This window comes from Schistocerca cancellata, chromosome 3 (genome assembly GCF_023864275.1).
Source record: "Schistocerca cancellata isolate TAMUIC-IGC-003103 chromosome 3, iqSchCanc2.1, whole genome shotgun sequence".
In the NCBI taxonomy this organism is placed as follows: domain Eukaryota; kingdom Metazoa; phylum Arthropoda; class Insecta; order Orthoptera; family Acrididae; genus Schistocerca; species Schistocerca cancellata.
Genome location: NC_064628.1, coordinates 187663460 through 187687161, shown reverse-complemented (window position 1 = coordinate 187687161; position 23702 = coordinate 187663460). Strand labels below are relative to the sequence as shown.

At 41.7% G+C, this 23702-nt stretch overlaps 1 protein-coding gene across 1 annotated transcript in view; it reads right to left on the bottom strand.

Annotated features, from left to right (window-relative positions):
* LOC126176194 (uncharacterized) overlaps positions 1-13487 on the bottom strand; it is a 31220-nt gene extending 17733 nt beyond the window's left edge. Inside the window, exons 1-2 of the mRNA XM_049923338.1 lie at positions 13301-13487; positions 3146-3423 (exon numbers count right to left, since the gene is read on the bottom strand). Coding sequence (XP_049779295.1) covers positions 3146-3298 — 153 coding nt within the window. The 5' untranslated portion in view covers positions 3299-3423; positions 13301-13487. The remainder of the gene's footprint in view (positions 1-3145; positions 3424-13300) is intronic.
* Positions 13488-23702: the final 10215 nt, after the last annotated feature.

Below are 23702 nucleotides of genomic sequence, written 5' to 3'. Positions count from 1 at the left end.
GTCATTAAATAACTTTTGAATTACAACAACAACTAATTTTTGAAATCAGTACTTAAACAAACTATTGGAACCAGTGAATCTGCTAGATCAGAATATATTTTACTTCTTACTTAACAGTATGACTTAATTTTATGTGCTTTTGATAATTTTATGCGGTATTCCATGGGTGCCATGGTACTTCAAAATCATTAACGTTTAAATCTAGTAAGGTTCAGCGCTAACTTCAAGAGTTTAGAAAATTCTGTCTATCAAAATTCGTAACAGTAAAGATTATTGCTGAGGTCAAGCTACGTCATTATTATGTATCGTGTACTACTGTAATTCTTTCAATTTTCATTCCGTTCCTCATTATTTCCTTCAACTTAACTAAATATTTCGTGATGACTTGAATACAAAAGCCGGCCGGAGTGGCCGTGCGGTTCTAGGCGCTACAGACTGGAACCGCCCGACCGCTACGGTCGCAGGTTCGAATTCTGCCTCGGGCATGGATGTGTGTGATGTCCTTAGGTTAGTTAGGTTTAATTAGTTCTAAGTTCTAGGCGACTGATGACCTCAGAAGTTAAGTCGCATAGTGCTCAGAGCCATTTGAACCATTTTTTTTTTAATAGAAAACATCACTCCCGCGCAGGTGATGAATTACGTCATCAATATGTGCGTTACTCATTTTTACGTGAATTTGAGTCCGATTATAAGCAACTGAAGAATGGGCTGCAATTCCGCAAGAAACCGTCCAGCACCTGATTAAACGTATGCCTGCGAGAGTGGAAGCTGTCATCGTCTCTAAGGGTTGATAGCAGGTACAGTCATGGACAAACAGTTGAAGAGAAAAATCAGTGCAGTAGGTTGAAAATGTAGCACTCATAAATTTCAATCATGTGAATGTATCACTAGCTTCTCCTAATGAAATTTAGAAAATTATACATTCATTCAAAAATAAAAGCTCATCTGGCTTTCATGGTGTGTGTAAAGATTTGTTCCTCTGTAATAAGCTCTGTCTTACCTTAAATATGTAACGCGTCACTGACTCACTGCAGATTCCCAGAGACACTGAAATGTGTTGCTATAACACCCCTCTTTAAGAAAGGTGATAAGACAGATATCAATAGCTAATTTTTGAAAAGATGATGTATTCTGGAACAGCATCTCTCCTTAGTAACAATAATATGCTCAGCAAATCACAGTTTGAGTTTCAGAAGAGTTTCTCTACTGAGAATGCTTTTCACGTGTTCAACCACCAAATTTGACAACCATTAAGTAATGAAACAGCGCCACTTGGTATTTTCTGCAATCTACTTAAGTCATTTGACTGTGAGAATCACAGTTTTCTCATAGACTGATTGAAGTGGTAAGGGATTGATAGAATAGCCAACAAATGGATGATGTCATAGCCAACCAAAAGAATTCGGAACTTTGCACTTAGCAGTTCCACCAATATAGTCCGGGTACATAATTCCGACTGGGGAGAAATCACTTATGCGGTTTCCCAAGGCTCTCTCTTAAGTCCACTATTGTTCTTCACACATGTAAATGACCTTCCGTCTAAAATACATCAAACAGAATTAATTATATTTGCAGATGACACTTGTATTGTAATCAGTCCAAGCATACATGCAGAAAGAGAAAAAATGGTAAACATTAGGGGTACTACACAAATGATACGTTTAAGACAGTGAGGAAATAATAAATAGTGTGGGAACTTCCCACTGACGAGAATTTAAAGTGAAAAAAAACATTTTGGAACTCCTAGAACAACATAGTTTAGCCACATCGGCGCTTCAGGAAATCTTGGCGAGAGACAAATTAGTAAACTAACGTATTTCCCATGTTTTCAATCAGGAATATCATATGGAATACTGTCCTGAGGTAACTCATTTTTCAGGAAGGAAGTCTTCATAGTAGCCGAGCGGTTCTAGGCGCTTCAGTCCGGAACCGCGCTGCTGCTACGGTCGCAGGTTCGAATCCTGCCTCAGGCATGGATGTGTGTGATGTTCTTAGGTTAGTAAGGTTTAAGTACTTCTAAGTCTAGGGGACTGATGACCTCAGATGTTAAGTCCCATAGTGCTTAGAGCCTTTTGAACCATTTTGAAGTCTTCATAGCTCAAAAACGTGCTCTAAGAATAACGTGTGGTGCTCATGCGTGATCGTCTTGTAGACGTCTTTTTAAGGAGTTGGGCACTCTGACTACTGCTTCACAATGCATTTATTCCCTCATAAGGTTTACTGTGTGTAATTTACTACACTTCAATAGGAACACGGATGTACATAAGTGCAGTACCAGAAGGGAAAAATCACATTCGTTACACCACACTAAGATTGTCTTCAACACAAAAATGGGTGCATAATGCTGCAACAAAACTTCTTGCTCACTTACTCAGTGATATGAAACGTGTGACAGAGATAAAAGTAAAAATTTGAAACAAACTGGAGAAGTTCCTCCTAGCCGGCCGCGGTGGACTAGTGGTTCTAGGCGCGCAGTCCGGAACCGCGGGACTGCTACGGTCGCAGGTTCGAATCCTGCCTCGGGCATGGATGTGTGTGATGTCCTTAGGTTAGCTAGGTTTAAGTAGTTCTAAGTTCTAGGGGACTGATGACCTCAGTAGTTAAGTCCCATAGTGCTCAGAGCCATTTGAGCCATACTTAACCTAAATTATCCTAAGGACAAACACACACACACACCCATGCCCGAGGGAGGACTCGAACCTCCGGCGGGACCAGCCGCACAGCCCATGACTGCAGCGCCCCAGACCGCTCGGCTAATCCCGCGCGGCAAACTTACAGATTAATGAGCGATGCGAATGTAACGTGATTCGTTCCATGTCATTGCAATTTACCGTGCAAAAGGATCCACGGAACACGAAATTAACTACTCATCTTGTGAACGGGCGCCACAGCCTAGACAGAATGTCTTCTGCTGCTGGTCAGACTGGAAGCACATCCATACCAGTTAGCCCTCCGGCGAGCAACTGGGAATTGTTCCCTGCTAAACACATCTTGCAATTTTCTAGCATTCCTTGCCGTTTTCAGGATATTTGGTTTCCTCACTTCTTCATCTTCTGAATGTTAACTGAAGAAGCTTGAAATCGATATCCGCCCTTCAGCAATAAATGGTTGCAAGAGAGGCCATTGGAGGGTATCTGGGGCATACCTTTTCGAGGTTGAGGTCTGTGGCAGGGGAGACGAGCTCTCGCATCCACACGGAGGCCGGCTCGGGGCTGGCGAGCAGCCAGGCGCCTGGGGCGGCCGCCGACAGGCAGAGGGCCAGCAGCAGCAGCAGCGGCGCCGGCAGGCTGCTCCACATGCTGCTCCACCTACCAGCACGGGCGACGCCGCAAGGCACGGGAACGCGAGCTGCCCGCTCTCCCCGACTGGCTGCGCGCTGGTGGAGATCACGCCGTCTTCTTGCACCGAGGAACGTGCTACTCACTTCAAGAAACACTGCACTCAATACCGTTGTTACTAACACAAATGTGTATGAAATCATTCAGCTACCTAAAAGCTGATGTAATAGTAATTTAAGCTGTGACACTGAATCCCAGTGGTTTCTTTGTACGCTGTACTTACACAAGACACAAGGGTGAGTCAAATAAAAACCTCAAACTTTTTAAAAAAAATTATTTATTGTGCAGAAGTGGTACAAAGCTGTATCACTTTTCAACATAATCTCCCTCACGCTCAATGCAAGTCCTCCAGCGGTTACAAAGCGCATAAATTCCCTTAGAAAAAAATTCTTTTGGTAGTCTGTGCAACCACTCATGCACCGCGTGGCGTACCTCTTCATTAGATCGGAACTTCTTTCCTCCCATTGCTTCTCTGAGTGGTGCAAACACATGGAAATCCAGAATGAGATTTTCACTCTGCAGCGGAGTGTGCGCCGATATGAAACTTCCTCGCAGATTAAAACTGTGTGCCGGACCGCGACTCGAACTCGAGGCCTTTGCCTTTCGCGAGCAAGTGCTCTACCAACTGAGCTACCCAAGGACGACTCACGCCCCGTCCCCACGGCTTTACTTCTGCCAGTACCTCGTCTCCTACCTTCCAAACATCACAGAAGCTCTCCTGCGAACCTTGCAGAACTAGCACCGCTGAAAGTTTTAATCTGCCAGGAAGTTTCATATCAGCGCACACTCCGCTGCAGAGTGAAAATCTCATTCTGGAAACATCCCCCAGGCTGTGGCTAAGCCATGTCTCCGCAATATCCTTTCTTTCAGGAGTGCTAGTTCTGCAAGGTTCGCAGGAGAGCTTCTGTAAAGTTTGGAAAGTAGGAGACGAGGTACTGGCAGAAGTAAAGCTGTGAGTACCGGGCGTGAGTCGTGCTTGGGTAGCTCAGTTGGGAGAGCACTTGCCCGCGAAAGGCAAAGGTCCCGAGTTCGAGTCTCGGTCCGGCACACAGTTTTAATCTGCAAGCAAGTTTCACATGGAAATCACTTGGGGCAAGGTCTGGTGAGTATGGTGGATGAGGAAGACACTCAAAATGCAGGTCTGTGATTCTTGCAACTGTTGTAGGGCAGTGTGGAGCCTAGCATTATCGTTGCAAAACGACATCTACTTACAGCAGTCCAAGTCGCTTTGATTTGATTGCAGGCCGCAGATGAATTTTTAGGAGATCTGTGTAAGATGCACTGGTGACTGTGGTCACTCTAACATATAATGCTCCAAAATGACGCCTGTTTCGTCCCAAAAGAGAGTCAGCATAACCTACCCTGCTGATGGTTCTGTTCAATACTTCTTTGGTTTTGGTGATGACGAATGGCACCATTCCTTGCTCGCTCTCTTCATTTCTGGTTGGTGGAAGTGAACCCAGGTTTCATCCCCAGTAACGATTCTTGCAAGCAAGCCATCACCTTCTTGTTCAAAGCTCTGAAGAAGTTCTTCACAAGCATCAACACGTCGTTCTCTCATTTCAGGAGTCAGCTGCCTTGGCACCCATCTTGGAGAAACATTGTGAAACTGGAGCACATCTTGCACAATGTGGTGTGCTGACCCATGACTAATCTGTAAACATGCTGCAATGTCATTGAGTGTCACTCGGCGGTTTTCCTTCACTATGGCGTCAAGTGCTGCAATGTTCTGTGGAGTCACAACTCGTTGTGCCTGACCTGGACGAGGAGCATCTGCCACTGAAGTCACACCATTTTCGGACTTCCTACTCCATTCGTAGACTTGCTGCTGTGACAAACATGCATCACCGTACTGAATCTTCATTCGTCGATGAATTTCAATAGGTTTCACACCTTCACTACGCAGAAACCGAATAACAGAACGCTGTTCTTCCCTGGTGCAACCCGCAAGTTGGGCGGCCATCTTTGTACTGATACTGTGACGGTATGTGTGCATCTGCACTATGCTGCCACCTACAGGCCATTCTACACGCTGTTTGTAGCACGCTTATCAACTTACAGGATAACGGCGCGAAATTTCGATTTGTTATTACAAATTTAAGGTTTTCATTTGACTCACTCTCGTAGTACTCTATTTCCTTACTGACATATTTTTCCCAAAATATTCGAAAAAACTGTGTACTCAAAAGTTGTCGCATACGTAAGTGGATTGTGTATATCATGTTACTCTCTTAGAAAAACTCAAGTTTTATGGAGTTGGTTTGGATAATACTTGACAAACAGAACGGGAAATTTTGTGCTGAAAATTAATACAATTCCAGAAAGGTAGACAACTTTAATGAACAGGGTAAAATGACAAAGGAAGTCTCACGTGGTTCAATTTTGTATCCACTTCTGCCCCTTATATACATAGATGACCTTCCACGTAACATTCAGCAAGCAAAATTGCTACTTTTGCAGATAATACTAACGTTATAATAAATCCCATTTGAGCGAAAACAAGATAAGAGTTGGTAAATGATACTTTCCAAGAATTATTAAATAGTTCTCGGAAGAAGGATTCCCCCTAAATTTTGAAAAGCCACACTACTATCACTTCTGTACAACAACTGAGGTAGCACTTGATCAGGAGTCAGTAAATGGAGTAGAATGCTCCAAACGTTTTGGCGTACTTATTGATGAAAACTCGAGCTGGAAAAATCATATTACTAAGCTTCTCAAAAAATTAAGTTCAGCTAATTTTCTTCTTCGTGTAACTGCTAATCTTGAAACAAACGTATCAACCTGATAACGTATTTTGCGTATTCCCATTCAGTAATGTTTTCCAGCGTAATTTTCTGGTGTAACTCATTACTTAGAAAGAAAGTATTCATTGCACGTAACTGAGTAGTAATAATAATATGTGGTGTTTATGTAGATATCTCTTCAAGGAACTAGACATTTTAACTGCGGCGTCACAATACACATATTCGCTACTGAAATTCGTCATAAATAATCCATCACAATTTGAGAAGAACGGTGAATTTGACATCTAGAACACTACTGGGAAAAATGACCTTTACTACCCATTGTTAAACTTGTCAGTGGCTCAGAAACGAGTTCAATATTCAGCAATAAAAATTTTACATAATTTGGGCAATAATATATCCGAAAGGAAGCGAAGCAAGTTTTAAATATGATTTAAAATTATGTCCCTCATGTCATGGATCTAATTACGACTTATGTCCGCAGTGTGAAACAAAGAATAACGAATTCCCTTGTCCTCATATTTAAGTATATGTATGAATCAAAGAATAAAATTTGCAAATCGACAATTAGCCAAATGCCTTTATGTTACAAATCATTTTATCAATGTAGAAACAGTAGAAAAAACAAGGGTAAGTTAGATGGTACAACAATATAATAAAAAATTCGAATAAAATTAATCAAACAGAAAGTAACTACCAAAAACACCACTGGTATGGCCATATCATAAAAATGAAAAGCAGTAAAACAGCGAAAACCAATTTTCATAGATAAGGGGAAGCGATCAGACCGGCAAAATGTTGGCTAAAAATAGTGAAGACAAAAGCTGGGAGGAAAGACTTGAAGTACAAGGAATTCCACAAACAATAAATTTATGATGTTAATAAGAAATGACAAACATTTGTATCACACAGGATATTAATAACAAAAAATGTGATATAATAATATTAGACAATCACTTTAGGGATCACATGGAGCACAGTGATTACAGATGAGAATCATAATAAGGTAATGAAAGCAGAAAATAAAGTGAGGAGCTGGAAATAATACTTGAAGAACTATTATAGTTTACAGAAAAAATTAAACTAATTGCAAATGGGAACAATGCAGAAAGATGATCTGGAGAGTCCTTATTACTAAATTTTAAATGGCTTTGCATGAAATGGTGAAATTCTAGTGGCACTCTAGTTGATTTCAGGTCAAAGAACCGAGCAAAATAAAACACAATTGTGGGCAAAATTTGTGTAACTAAGTAAGTTCCAAAAGGTTTTGAAAAGAATGTAATTATTAAACTTCTGAAGTAAGCAAGTGGGGACAAGTTCGAAACTTACTATAGATCCAGCTTCTTCATAAGAATAAAAACACCCACACAAGTACTTTGTTGGAAGAGGAAGTTGAGGACCAGTTTGGTTATTTGTGCTAAGTTTTGGAGCAGCCAAACTTGACACTCTGCTTCCTTTAACTTGTGTATGAGGATATTATACCTTCAGTTTAAATGAAGTTTCTGTTTCTTCAATAATGATGTGGTAATTACCATGAACATACTTTGAAAGGAACACCCATACATTCCAATACCGTTCCCTATAAACCGACATGAAAAAGTATATTGTTGAGATGATGAATTATGTATGTTTTTCATGCCAGTGTTACAAGAACCACTAGAGATCTTCTGTTAAAGGTGTTGGTTATTTCTGTAATTTTTCATAAATGATTTGCGAACAATCTCTGACTAGTTGAAACGTCTGTAACATTCATTAAGAACTTTAACTAATTTTTTACAGCTGTTAAAAAAATATAGGAAAAAGTCCTTTTAGTCTCCAGCAGCTGGCGGAGCCATACTGGAAAAACAAAATGACATCTGTGCAAGACACTATGTACAAACAACATGCTGTAATTATATTCTTGCTACGCTTTTGGTGCAGTTGACAGAAGTACTGTTGTGCGATGGGTAAGGAGAGTTATAGCGTCAGGAATGAGAGAAACTGAGCATCACGACGGCCACACACGGAACATCCTGTCACAGCTACTGTTCCAAACATGACGAATCGTGTGAATGCCATTATTTGTGCGGACCAACCCGTCACAACTGTACAATTGTCCTTAAAACTATCGGTGAACGTTGGCATCTTGTACTATGATTGGAACTCTTCATGCAAAAGGGTGTTCAAGATGGAGACTTCGAATGCTCAAAGCGGACCACACGATTCAAACAAAAACAGTCCCATCTGATACGTTGGAGCTGTATGAGATCAATGAAAAGACCTATCTCTCGAAGATCGTTACACGTGATGGAGCCTGAGAGCATCACTTTGAGCTTCGAAAGTGTTCCTAGGTACATTACGTCTTCCCACCTCTCGCCATATGAATGCACCGAGGAACACTGTCAACATGATCGTTTTGGTGGTCCAGTTGCTATGGTATAGGGAGGCATAGTGTTACATGGGCGTACTTACCTCCAAATGTTTGAAAATGGTACACTCAATAGTCAGCGTTATTTCGACAGTGTACACCTTTTCCACGTGCGTCTTTTCAGGGTTGCACTAGGCCTGACTTCATTTCTATTGACGACAATGCGTAACGGCATCGTACGTACAGGTGGGGGACCTCTTGGAGCGAGAGGATACTCGACGAATTGACCGGTCTGCACTTTCCTCCGACTTAAATCACATCGAGCATGTGTCGGATGCCTTAGAGAGACTTTTGCAGCACGTTCACACGCACCACCAAAGAGCATTCAGCAGTTGTCAACCGCACTGGTGGAGTAATGGAACACCCTAACAAAAACCATTTACCAACCTTTTGGCCAGCATGAGGATATGTTGCAGAGCATTCATTGCTGTCCACGGTGATCACACACTCTATTAAGAACCTTGTCCTATCTTTTGCAATGTCCACTGACCACCATAAATACTGACTTCAGTCTAATTATTGTTTCTGAATAAAAGTCTCATTTCTGTTCGTCTCACTGCGTATTTCTTTCGGGTACTCTCTAGACAATACTGTAGCAGTTCTTTCTACGTGTCGTCCATCGAGCTATGTTACTTGGTATTAACACATATTGTGAAAGTTGCTTTCGTCCTGAAGCTATGACACTGATGCGTAAAACTGGAATTGCGCTCGATCTACTAAAGGTGTATGAAACTGACTACAGTTTCTGTTACATTACTATTAATAATATTTGAACAATATTTTAGGATTTAAATCAGAATTAAATAAAACAGAGAAGAAAATAATTAAATTTTGTTCTCTCTGCAAAATTGAAATCATTAAAATAGAATTTGAGTCATGGTACAAGTTCTTTGAAAAAGTGCTTAGCAAAATTGTAGTAACATCTATTAATCAAAATATCATAATGTCTGCTAGTCAAAATTCAGCTAAGTTTCATCCTATTGTATGGCTAACTTATCGTCTAATACACACTCTAAGATAAAAACAAATGGCGCACCAAGAAGGAATTATCCGAATGCAACGATCAAATGACGTACCTTGAAGGGATTATTCGATTGATATGTTGTATGTGTACAAAAAAACAAATGATTAAAATTTCAGAAGAATTACATAATTTATTCAAGAGTAAGAGCTTCACAAATTGACCGGTCATAACGCGTTGGTCTGCCTCTGACGCTTATGCAAGCAGCTGTTCGGCTTGGCAGTGATTGATAGAGTTGTTTGATGCCCTCCGGTATACTTCAGGGATGTCGTACCAAATTCTGTTCAATTGAAGCGTTAGATCGTCAAAGTCCCGATATGGTTTAAGGGCCCTTCCTATAATGATCCAGAAGTTCACAATTGCAGAAAGAGCCGGCGACTTTGTTGACTAAGTCAGCATTTAGAAAGTACGAAGACAGGCAGTGCATGCTCTCACCATGTGCAGGCAGGCATTATCTTGCTGAAAAGTAAGCCCAGGATGGTCTGACGTGGCAGGTAATAAAAAATGGTGTACAATATTCTTGATGTACCGCTGTGCTGCAAGGGTGCCACAGATGACAACCAAAGGGGTCCTGCTATGAAGTGAAGTGGCATCCCTCACTCTCAGGTGTTGTGCGACAGACATGTTGATACCTAACTGCTGTCTGGAATGTTTTCAAACACGTCTTCGGCCTGGAATCTCATTGACTGGAGTAAAATTGTCTTCAGTGATGAGTCCCATTTCGAACTGAGTCTCGATGACTAGCGCCCCATTTTGTTGGCCTTCATGGTAAGCCACCCTTGGCTTATATTTCAGCAAGACATTGCCTTTTCGCACACGGCGAGAGTTTATACTACTTCTCTCCGTGCTTGCCAATCCCTACCATGGCAAGCAACGTCGCTGTATTTCTCGCCAGTTGACACCATTTGAAGCCTTATGGGAAGGGCCCTCCAACCAGCTCGAGATTTTGACGATGTAAAGCACCAATTGGACAGAATTTGGCACGATGCCACTCACTAGGACATTAAACAATTCTGTCAATCGTGCCAAGCCGAACAACTGCTTGCATAAGAGTCAGAGGTGGATCAACGTTTTACTGACTTGCTCAATTCGTGGATCTCTTTCTCTTGAATAAATCATCCAATTTTTCTTAAATTCCTATCTTTTTTTTTTTGTCTGTACATGTACATCACAACTACCGATTTCTGTACCATTCACATATCACTTTCGTAGTGCATCGCTTTTTTTTTTTTTTTTTTGACTGTATTTCAGTCCATGCTCAGTAGCAGAATAAAAAGATTTACTGATGGTTTTAAAATGATGCAGAGAATTAGAATATGAAATAATTTTAAAGAAGTAAAGACTACCTGACAGTGCAATTGGCACGAAAAGTAGAAAATATTTTACGTTAATAACATATTGAACATAAAATTTAATTAAAAGTAAATATCCCAGCAAAAGAAAACGAATGTATAAATGCACAAAGTACTAACATTGATACTTGAATGCATTTTTTTTAATTAGTTCATTTATTAAATATTTTAATAATTTCAAACACTGAGACACTTAATATCTGGTTCTGTATGTGCTTTTAGGTTATGCGTTAGACTACCAGAAAGAATAAAATAGCAAAGCACCAATGATATACAAGGGACTATAGATCATATGAATGTTCCCATCCTTTCAAAAAACACAGATACTGTAATGTGTCAGAAGGAACCAAGTAAGTTGTCATACACTGAGTATAAGTAATTGTTTCATAGCTTAGTGGATAGTTTGATAATGAGCTTAGGCTTAAACTAGTCACCAAGTATTAAGAATCAACTTGTGTAATTTAACTTGCAATGTGTTAGCTTCAAGGATAGGATGTAAGCCAGATACGTGTCCAATCCGTGCAGTAGATTAACGACAGTTGCTCTGGTGCACTGTCCAGCCTGGCAATGACTGCAGTTTTTAGGCAGTTTTCCACGATCGTTTAGACAAATTATGGGGTGATCTCAAATCTCCTTATGAGAAATACGACACACAAAAATTTGAAATACGGTAACACATGGGAGAAAGATTGTAAGATTCACAGACAGACTGCGCACACGACTTTCCTGCGTTAGGTTAACTGATGACGTGGCGACAGCGAGGGCATCAGACCACAAAAGTTGAAAATAAATGAAAAATTGTAAAATCTTGAAAGCAAACGACCCCATACGACCGTACACACACTAGAAAAGAGGGAGACAGTAAATTTTATACACTATATTAAGTTTGAGAAATTTTGTGAATGATAGAGCCACATTTATTGAATGATGACCAAAAGCACATGGTATATCTAACTTTTTCATAATGTTGGGACAGTTTAAAAGAATCCAACGGATTTTATCCATGGATTCGATATTGTGAATGAGATGCGGATCAACCATTCCACGGCAGATAGGAAACAGAAATCAAAGCAGTAGGCGGAAGTCAGAGGCGCTGCAACAAAAAAACTAAAGTAAAAGCCAGTATTTTCTGAGACTCAAAAAGGAGTCTTTTTATTGAATATCTTGTATAGGATACAACAAATACAAGCGAATAGTAAGCAAGTCATCAGGACCAAGTAGATTAAAAGGTACTTAAAATCCAGGCTTCAAAAGAAGATTAAAGAATTAATTTTTGGTTAATTCAGTGTATACATAAATTCTGAAACTTGAACTTCCATGCCGGCCGATGTGGCCGTGCGGTTCTAGGCGCTTCAGTCTGGAACCGCGTGACCGCTACGGTAGCAGGTTCGAATCCTGCCTCGAGCATGGGTGTGTGTGATGTCCTTAGGTTAGTTAGGTTTAAGTAGTTCTAAGTTCTAGGGGACTGATGACCACAGATGTTAAGTCCCATAGTGCTCAGAGCCATTTCAACCTTTTTTTTTTTTTTTGAACTTCCATATATTTACACATGTAAAGAAACTGTTGAGGTGACAGTAGAGATGATGCAACTGTAGACAGTGCATAGCTAACCTTCGAAAATCACATTTGAGGAATGGAATCTAGTCACTGGAAAAATGTTGGACAAAGTTCACTCGTCCAAAACAGGGCAAAGTCGAAAAAAGAATTCACTTTTTTTTGCCTAAAATACACAGTCTTACACTCGCAGGAAAGAACATTTCGCCTCGACATCCTAAAATTCACCTCTATCAGTGGAGTTGTAAACTAGGTGAAATAAAGAAAGGAGGTCATACGGCACTGTATGACCTAAGACTTCATATCTCGCGAAAATTTCAGTATTGGTATAATACTTTCGTCGACTGTAATATAAGATCGCGTAAGAGGTATGTGCCCACTTTTGAATATTTTTAAACATTGAAACAATGCTAATATGGTCACTACAAAAATGTACAGGAATTGCAGGTATTGTAGTGGTTGATTTGTTCGATGAAGGTTTCCGATATAATCATCATCAGATAATCAAAATATGAACAGCATCTGCTAGTGAGTATCATGGAGTCATGTACCTTGAAGTTACATTACTGCATGTGAATCTCGTCTTCAGCTTCAAATCACATGAATCCTTTACTCAGATGATTAGCTGACGATCACTGTATCCAAGTGCAGCATTAAACAAATCTGTCACCAAAAAGCCTTTGACTCCTGTGTATTCTTTGTGGAATACGTACTAGTATTGTGTCAACGTTTTCGTTATTTTCCTTTTGTTAACAGATAGAGATAGATCTTTGGAGAGAAAAAATAATATTTCGTTTCGAAGACATAACACGCCTTTTAGCAACCACTGGTTTCTTTAGTACAGTACTTGTCACGTATTTCTTAAAAAACTTGACGCGTACCTTGGACCTTACTCGAATTCCGACCGAGAGAGGAATCCTTGGGTTTCACGTGAACGAAACGTGATGGCCTCACGTGCAGCGTCGGCGGCGGCGGCGGCAGTACGCAGGTGCCAGCGGACGCAGAGGTGGTGGCTCAGCTACCGGGCACGGAGTGACGGGAGCAGGCGTGGCGCGGGGCGGCAGCGGCACTCGGCCACCGCCAATTGGGCCGATTTGCCGCCGCCAGCTGCGTTGACGAGCTGCATCCGGCGGCTACCCAGCCGCCACTCACACGCCGTCTCCCCAGCAATGAACCCTCTCCCAGTGACCAGTCACCAGCTGCGCTTTACAAAACAAGAGAGGCGTAGAATGAAAGCTCGTTTTGTTGGAATGGTGCGCAAGTTCATAGCGCTTTTGTTTTGATGTTGGTATTCCGGTTTGGAGGGCAGCGTGGAGGGTAAAAATCGTAGAGGGAGACCAAGAGATGAATACACTAAGCAGATTCAGAAGGATGTAGGCTGCAGTAGGTACTGGGAGATGAAGAGGCTTGCACAGGATAGAGTAGCATGGAGAGCTGCATCAAACCAGTCTCAGAACTGAAGACCACAACAACAACAATTCCGGTTTCTATATGTTTATTTACCGATTGTCGTTTTTCTTTTGCAGTTCACTATTGCTATTTCAGTTTACATATTGCCACTTTGTCATCTGGACATAGTGAGTGGAGCCGTGGACGCTAGAAAATGGAGTGCCAAGTGGAGAAACCAGAACATATCCGACATATTCGTTTGTTTGAGTTCACTAGAGGAGGGGGGGGGGGGGGGGCAGCAGCAGCGGAGACAGCCAGAAACAGTTACGGCGTGTGTGAGGTTAATGCCACTGGACAGAGCACGGCACGAAATTGGTTTTCTGGTTTTAAGGAGGGGCGTTTTGACATTAGTGACTCTTCACATTCAGGAAGACTTTGGGGATTTGACGAAGATCGTTTAGACGCGTCAATCCACAATTATCCACGTCACTGTACTCGAAAACTGGCAAATGCGATGAACTGTGATCATCCAACCATCGTGCCACATTTGCATGCAATGAGGAAGGTTCAAAAATTGAGTGTGTTGGTACCTCATGCTCTAAGCCAAAATCACAAAAATCACCGGGTGACCCATATGTTAATCTCTGCTTCTTCGTCGTCAACTGGCTCTTCAACAACACCGACCATTCCTATCCTGTATCGTTACTGGTGACGAGAAATAGTGTCTTTATGCTAACGTAAGGAGAAGGAAGGAATCGTTGAGCCCAAACAAAGCATCCGCAAAAAGACTTGCGTGCATCCGCAAGACATAATGTTATTTATCTAGTGGGACAGCGGGTGTGTGATGTACTACTTATTGCTTCCCCGAGGTGTTATCACTGCTGACATTCACTGTCAGCAGCTGAGACGTCTTGCAGATGCGGTCCAAGAACAACGAACAGGAAGACTTCGCGAAGCGATGTTACTCCACGACAATGCCCGCCCACATTCTCCTACACTAAGAAAAACGCTATACTGGAGTTGGGTTGGGAAGTCATTCTGCACGCACTTTATTCATATGATCTTGCGCCCTCAAGTTTTCACCTTCATCACTCTTTATGGAACAGTCTACAAGGAACTTCCTTCCCGGACGAAAATGCGCTCCGAATGTGGCTCGACGATATCTTCGTCTCAAAACCACAATCGCGAAATCTAAAAGGATTGGAACACTGCTGTATATAGTGAAGGAGAATATGTTATTGATGACTAAAGTCTCTGTTATGTGTATCTGTTGTGTTTATTAAACTTATGGAAAAACGCTACAAAGTTATGCACCAAGCCAATATTATGACTATCCATTATATTATACGCGACTGCGGCCGGCCGATGTAGCCGAGCTGTTCTAGGCGCTTCAGTCTGGAAACGCGCGACCGCTGCAGTCGCAGGTTCGAATCCTCCCTCGGGCAAGGGTGTGTGTGATGTCCTTAGGTTAGTTAGGTTTAAGTAGTTCTAAGTTCTAGGGGACTGATGGCCTCAGAAGTTAAGTCCCATAGTGCTCACAGCCATTTGAACCGTACGTGACTGCGTTTTTATCGCAAACAGCACGAACACCGCTGGCAACGCTGCTATCTTTGCACGTGAGGCTATAAAATACTCTAAGAACAAGGCTACACAGCACTCTAAATTATAGTAAAGCGGAAATCAGCTGTAGCTACATGAAGCACCTGAAAACCAAATAATTACAACGGAGTGGGATGAAAAAGTTTTCATTGAAGTCAAAGACTAAATGGTGATCTTGAAAAGGCTGTAGCTTTTACTCTGAGATACGTTGTTGTGGTCTTCAGTCTGAAGACTGGTTTGATGCAGCTCTCCACACTACTCTACCCAAATAGCGAAGCGCATATACTAATTTACGTGTCTCATATTCTAATATAATTCCCTCAACATCACCTGATATAATTCGATGCCATTATTCTTGTTTTGCTTTCGTTGATGTTCAGTGTCCATTCCGCTCAGCTGTTTTTCCAAGTCCCGTGCTGTCTCTCACAGAACAACAATGTCATCACCAAAACTCAGAGTTTTTATTTCGTCTCCCTGGACTCCAACTCCATAATTTTCTTTGGTTTCCTTTACTGTTTGCTCAATGTACAGATTGAATAACATCGCGGATATGGTACAACCCTGTCTCAGTCACTGCTTCCCTTTCATGCCCCTCGACTTCTACAGCTCCTGTCTGGTTTTTGTACAAGTTGTAAATCTACAAATCCCATAAATGCAGGTTTGCCTTTCCTTAACCTCTCTTCTAAGATACGTCGTAGGGTCAACATTACCTAGATTGTTCCTACATTTGTCTGAAACTGATCTTCCCCGAGGTCGGCTTCTACCAGCTTTTCCGTTCTTCTCTACACAACTGGGTTTATATTGTTGTAACCTTAACTTAATAAACTGATAGTCTGGTAACACTCACACATGTTAGCATCTGCTTTCTTTGGAAATGGAATTATTATATTCTTCTTGAAGTCCGACGATATACAGGGTGTTACGAAAAGGTACGGACAAACTTTCAGGAAACATTCCTCACACACAAAGAAAGAAAGTATATTATGTGGACATGTGTCCGGAAACGCTTACTTTCCCTCTTAGAGCTCATTTTATTACTTCTCTTCAAATCACATTAATCATGGAATGGAAACACACAGCAACAGAACGTACCAGCGTGACTTCAACACTTTATTACAGGAAATGTTCAAAATGTCCTCCGTTAGCGAGGATACATGCATCCACCCTCCGTCGCATGGAATCCCTGATGCGCTGATGCAGCCCTGGAGAATGGCGTATTGTATCACAGCCGTCCACAATACGAGCACGAAGAGTCTCTACATTTGGTACCGGGGTTGCGTAGACAAGAGCTTTCAAATGCCCCCATAAATGAAAGTCAAGAGGGTTGAGGTCAGGAGAGCGTGGAGGCCATGGAATTGGTCCGCCTCTACCAATCCATCGGTCACCGAATCTATTGTTGAGGAGCGTACGAACACTTCGACTGAAATGTGCAGGAGCTCCATCGTGCATGAACCACATGTTGTGTCGTACTTGTAAAGGCACATGTTCTAGCAGCACAGGTAGAGTATCCCGTATGAAATCATGATAACGTGCTCCATTGAGCGTAGGTGGAAGAACATGGGGCCCAATCAAGACATCACCAACAATGCCTGCCCAAACGTTCACAGAAAATCTGTGTTGATGACGTGATTGCACAATTGCGTGCAGATTCTCGTCAGCCCACACATGTTGATTGTGAAAATTTACCATTTGATCACGGTGGAATGAAGCCTCATCCGTAAAGAGAACATTTGCAGTTGAAATGAGGATTGACTCAATGTTGGATGAACCATTCGCAGAAGTGTACCCGTGGAGGCCAATCGGCTGCTGATAGTGCCTGCACACGCTGTGCATGGTACGGAAACAACTGGTTCTCCCGTAGCACTCTCCATACAGTGACGTGGTCAACGTTACCTTGTACAGCAACAACTTCTCTGACGCTGACATTAGGGTTATCGTCAACTGCACGAAGAATTGCGTCGTCCATTGCAGGTCTCCTCGTCGTTCTAGGTCTTCCCCAGTCGCGAGTCAAAGGCTGGAATGTTCCGTGCCCCCTAAGACGGCGATCAATTGCTTCGAACGTCTTCCTGTCGGGACACCTTCGTTCTGGAAATCTGTCTCGATACAAACGTACAGCGCCACGGCTATTGCCCCGTGCTAATCCATACATCAAATGGGAATCTGCCAACTCCGCATTTGTAAACATTGCACTGACTGCAAAACCACGTTCGTGATGAACACTAACCTGTTGATGTTACGTACTGATGTGCTTGATGCTAGTACTGTAGAGCAATGAGTCGCATGTCAACACAAGCACCGAAGTCAACATTACCTTCCTTCAATTGGGCCAACTGGTGGTGATTCGAGGAAGTACAGTACATACTGACGAAACTAAAATGAGCTCTAACATGGAAATTAAGCGTTTCCGGACACATGTCCACATAACATCTTTTCTTTATTTGTGTGTGAGGAATGTTTCCTGAAAGTTTGGCCGTACCTTTTTGTAACACCCTGTATTACCTGTCTCATATATCTTGAACATTAGATCTACGAGTTTTGTCATGGGTATCTCGTCCAAGGCCATCAGTAGTTCTAGTGGAATGTCGTCTACTTCCGGGACACTGTTTCGATTTAGGTGTCCCAGTGCTCCGTCGAATTCTTCTCGCAGTATCATACTTCCCATCTAATCTTCATCCATGGCCTCTTCCACTTCTTTAACACTGCCCTCAAGTACATTCCCCTTGTATAGACCCTCTATATACTCGTTCCACTTTTCAGCTTTTACTTCTTTGGTTAAGATTGATTTTCCATCTGAGCTCTTGATATTCATACATCTACTTTTCTCCAGAGGCCTCCTTAATTTTCCATAAGGCGGTATCTATCTTTCTCCTAGTAATATGTGCTTCTGTATCCTTGCATTTGTCCTCTAGCCATTCCTGCTTAGCCATTTTGCACTTACTATCAGTCTTGTGTCTGACAATTAGTGTACTTGAATTAACCGCGTACATTGCAGCAAATGTCAACTGTCTGCGGATGAGCCTTATACATCCTAATCAACGCAGTGCTTTAAATGCGAACATGTTGGGCGCACAACCATGGAATGCAAATAGGAGCGCCCTTTGGTTTATGCCGTTTGGCTGCTCACAACGTTAATACCTCATGCATGGCTCCGTCTATGTGTCTGAATTCCACACAACAACGCCAGTGAAGTAGAGGATGTTCAGTCTTCATAGAAGAGAAAAGGACATAGAAAATCAAAGTTACCCAACGCATTTCTCACTCTAATATCATTCGTCTCAGTAATGAAGTAGCCTGAATCGAAGACCAATACTTGCAGTCAGACAATGAAAGCTGAAGGAAACTCGAAAATCTGCGCCTTTAAATGTACTACGAATCCTTACGGCTCGGAAAGAAATAAAAGTGTTGGTCGACTGCATTGCTGAGAAGTACAACGCACGCCCGCAGAAGGTCAAAAAATGAAGCAAAAATACAACCTTACCAACGTCTTCAACAGCTAAGCAAAGCACCAATAAAAAGGGGCTAAAATAGCCAGTACAAAATCCTTAGGCCATGCAACCTTAATTCTGTCTGATAGGTCAGACGGTCACAATTACGTATTTAGATTACCTGACTGAGACAGGTGGAAGGTTCCACACACTAACTACCCCCGACTCCTCACGCCCTTCTACCCGAAAGACCCCATTAGCAGCGAACTCTCCACCTCTGTGGAATGATACCGGAAGAGAAGAAGGAAAATTTCACACTTAAGATGGTTGCCACATTACAGTGGAACATCACTGAGCAAGTCTGGCGCAGTGGTTAGCACACTGGACTCGCATTCAGAGGACGAGGGTTCAATAACGCGTCCGGCCATCCTGATTTAGGTTTTCCGTGATTTCCCTAAATAGCTCCAGGCAAATGCCGGGATGGTTCCTTTTAAAGGGAAAGGCCGACTTCCTTCCCCGTCCTTCCCTAATCCGAAGAGACCTATGACCTCGCTGGTTGGTTTCTTCCCACAAACAACCCCAACCCCACAGTGGAACATCGTGGCTTCAAAACGTATGTGGAGGGACTGCGAGTTCAAAAACAGAGAAGGGCAATGTGTATATGCCTCCAAGAGGCACAATTTAAGTCTCCTGGCACCGCAGTGCTACATGGCTGCAGCCTATGCCAAAAGAATTCCCTTAGTGGAGAGAGATCTAAGTGAGGAGTGGCTGTTTTTTTTAAACAATGCATACGGCTTCTCTGCTCTCCTTCCCAACATCAGTCACCAGTACCCGCTATACACAGTGGGGCGTGCTGAAAAGTAATACCTCTCAATGTTTTATTCTGCCCTCCATGTCGGTTGAGGTATTACAGGGCATGCATATTCCTCGATCGACTTTCCCGCTGCTCTGACGCAAGTTGCAGCCCTCTGCAGGGCTCCGAATTATAGCGTGGTTTGGAACGTAACTGCGTCGGTGTGTGAGAAACAGCGCCGTATAATCGTGTTTCTAACCGCAGAAAACGTGACTCTACTTGAAATCCATAGAAGAATGAAAGCTGTGTACGGTGATGACTGTATTGATATCAGTAATGTGCGACGTCGGGCCTTTTCGAGTTCGTAATGAAGAAAACTGTGGTGCTAACCTCAGAGTGTGTAAAAGAGCTTACAGTACTTCAAAAACTTAAAGAACACCTTCGACGACTTCACTTTCATAGTGATGAAGCAGTTCAAGCAGAGGTGAGGCTCCGTCAACAAAGACAAACATTCTACCGTGACGTTATCAACAAACTGGCGTCTCACTGGGAGGAATGTATTCTCCGCAAAGATGACTATGTTGAGAATTGAATATGTAGACATGAAGAATCAAGATTCAGAGTATTAATAAAGTCTGTTTTATTTAAAAAGCCTTGAGAGTTGTCGCATAAAAAATTCAGAGGCATTACTTTTCAGCATCCTCTACTGTGCATCGTACGATAACAATATCTTCCTCGTAACTGCCTCACATAAAGTTCCAGGCTAAAAAAACTCCCACTGAAGTCATTCTGGAGCTCGCCCAAGAATTCCTCGTATGTGGAGATTTGGAACTACCCGGTAGGTTTCTTAAAGTAACTGCCCAGGGGTACAGCTGTTTATAGAGCTTCCTAATGTTTCCAAATACGTGTCAGTTCAAAAGGGGTAAAGTATAAAGATGATTGATACAACAAAGTTGTCACGGATTGTCTGTGTTTTACGTTAACAATATCTACGATTCTGGTTTGTGGTCTCTGATGTATTATTTGGACTCTTCGTCCACACATTGGTGCCAACGTTCGGTCAATACTGGCCAACAGTTAAGCGGCAACTCCCACACATTCAGCTGAATTCTTATAGAGCCAACATAAGCATGTGTGACGAACAGATCACAGCCGGTGCATGTGCGGGTTTTAACTAGAATAATTACATTCTGTCATAGCAAAACAAAAACCGAAAATATGAAAAATAAGACGTGAGCAATGACTGTAACACATAAATACAAATTGTCCAGTCTCAGGTGATCCATTATGTGACATTCAGAACTCAAAAAATTAATTAAATAAACAATGTTTGGAAAATTAAGTTTAGAGTCAGTCTTCGTGTGGTTTAATACGTCCTTACTATACGTAGGATAAGTTCAATGTTGAACAATTCCGAAATCAATTGGAGTTATGTATAGCCCACAAGTTTCAGAGAACAGCATGAACAGAAAAACGTTCTAAAATTTTTGTTTAAGTAGTATATAGCTTATGGTTAAATTTGTACCTGAATTTGAAATAAACTGTATGTTATGCGGATTAAATATGAAAACTCTGACTGAGAGACTAGACAGATTACGACATAACCCAACCAGCGAGTCGAATATACACTGTAGTTTTTGAGTGACCATAAGTTTACGAAATTAATGCTTAAGAAACTACTTAGCTAAAGTAGCTTTCTCCTGAATTAAGTTTACCATCCATTCCATGAGGTTTCGGAATCATGTTGACTTATTGCCAGCCGGAATATTGTGGCAAGAAGTCAACATGATCCGGATGCAATCCCGAAACCTCAGCGAATATTCAGTACGCCGGGAAAACTTCAAGAATCACAAGTTTATCATCTTTTCATTATACCGATTCAAATTTTGCAAATTATACCGATTCAAATTTTGCAAAATGACTACAATACCGATGAACAAAAGGATACCAAGATTTTATTTCATAGAATAATTTGCAGTTTTTTACTTTGCATACTAAAGGCTCCTATTATAATTTATAGCAAGTAACCATCTATTCATAGGAAGTTAACATGGCTTTCTGACTGTAAGCCATGGGAAAATATGTTTCATTCAGATCTCCAAACACGAACAAAAACATTTATTGGATTAACGTCTAATGCATCTTTTCAAAAACCGAATCACTTACTTTGTAATACTCATAGAAAAGAGACGTAATTCACCATCTCGTCCAACCAGCGACTAAGTTTTCAGTCATAACAAGAACTTACGACATTATGCTCCTGACGTTTCGGAAATGTTAAAACAAGATGCAAGTATGACTCAGGATTCTCCACCGTTACAGAATTATCGGAATATCATATGGATTAAGATCAATGACGAGAACAAGCTTTATTGCAAGGTAAACAAATAGATCAGCTTATACAAAGAAACAGCACAGTTACAGAGCCTACTAACAATGTCTACATTAATAATCAATCTTTTTTTATGATATGTGCGTGTATTTATACCCTGAACAGGTACGATTCCCAAAGAGATTCAGCAATTGTGTGTCTGTTTAGTTGTAATCCATCCTCAGTGACTTGCGATTTTTGTAATTCCTCATAGTTAAGAGTCCACAAATATATTTCTTGTTGGTAAAGTTCCAAAAACTCGAGTACTTTCATGCTATTCTACTGATTCTGAGACATTGTGTTATCATACATCCCATCTGGAACTGCAAGTGGCAAACAAACTCGTGTTTCGAAATAACAACCAAAATAAACAATGTTGGTTTATCGTTATTGGCCCAACGCCATTTAATGTTTGGTCGAAATACCGACAAGCGACGGAGCAGCACCAGCATTGGGACTAACTTTGGTACCAATACCATGTCATCGACCCATCCATTGGACAAACACTGTTGGCTCCAATGTTGGCCCCATTGTGTGGATCCGGCCTTATGTTCGCTTTTTGCCAGTGAGGTGCTTGTTAGTGGATACAGTGGTCCTTTGTTGTATTTTAATACGTTATATTTCTTAATTTTACTGCCGAATTCCGGGAATCGAGAGTTTTGACGGAAGCACTTGTTAGTGGCAAGCGAGGAGTCAGGGATTCTGCTTCCGTTAGTCATGCAGGGAGAAATACTCGCTAGAGAAACACGCCAGTTAACGGTATGTACCCTGACGCAACCACAGCTGTGCACACGTAAACTGACGCTTATCGCTGTCTTTCGGAACTGACTAAGAGTAAAGGTTGATAGTTTTTAAACAGATTTTTTAGTTCTCACATCGTTTATAGCAGTTTTAAAGCTGCTCCGCCATGCTATTTAGAGCCAATAAAATATTCGTTCAGGATCCAAGTTCTTTGAAACACTGCGTCATCCGTTTGAATAGTCTTTGGTCACAGATGCTAGTAACAACAAATACGCAGACGGGAACACGCTGTACAATCTTAGAAGAAAGAGGGACGATTGTCACGTGGTCTAAAACTATGACTGTGGTTTTTTGTTGAAGAAACATAATCTGTATCAGTCGCTTGGAAGAGACGTTAACGCTTCTGTTGCATCAAAAAGACACTTTTCATGATCTCTTGTAAGATGATACCCATGACTGCGACGCTCTCAAGCGCACCAGGCGTATATATGTCCTGATTCTGTACAGCTGCCAGCGCTTAAGCTGCAACCCTTGCCGATGATGTCCACAACTGGCCATGTTCCCGAGGGCAGTTTAAAAAAATCCATCGAAGATAACCCCTTTCCGTAAATTATTAACAAACACATATTTCTTAGTGGATACCTCGCAGGTGAAGTAAACTGCTAAGACACGAAAAGTATTCTCAGTGCTCGATATGGAGATCTGGAGATCGCAGTTGGATAGTCTAAGCTTACTATCGCGATAAAAAAAAAGTTAGGTCGTCTTGCCAGAAAACCTGTCAGACACTTTCATAGACTGCAGTTGACGTAATCATGCCCTTTACTCACTGGGTGCAAATTCTAACGCATATGGGCGTATAAAAAATACAAACATACCACGCGCATTCCCTGACTACACATACCGGCGCTCGGTAATTCAAACAGATCGGAAGTAATTATCGGGGGTTAGCATTTTGCAGTTAACGT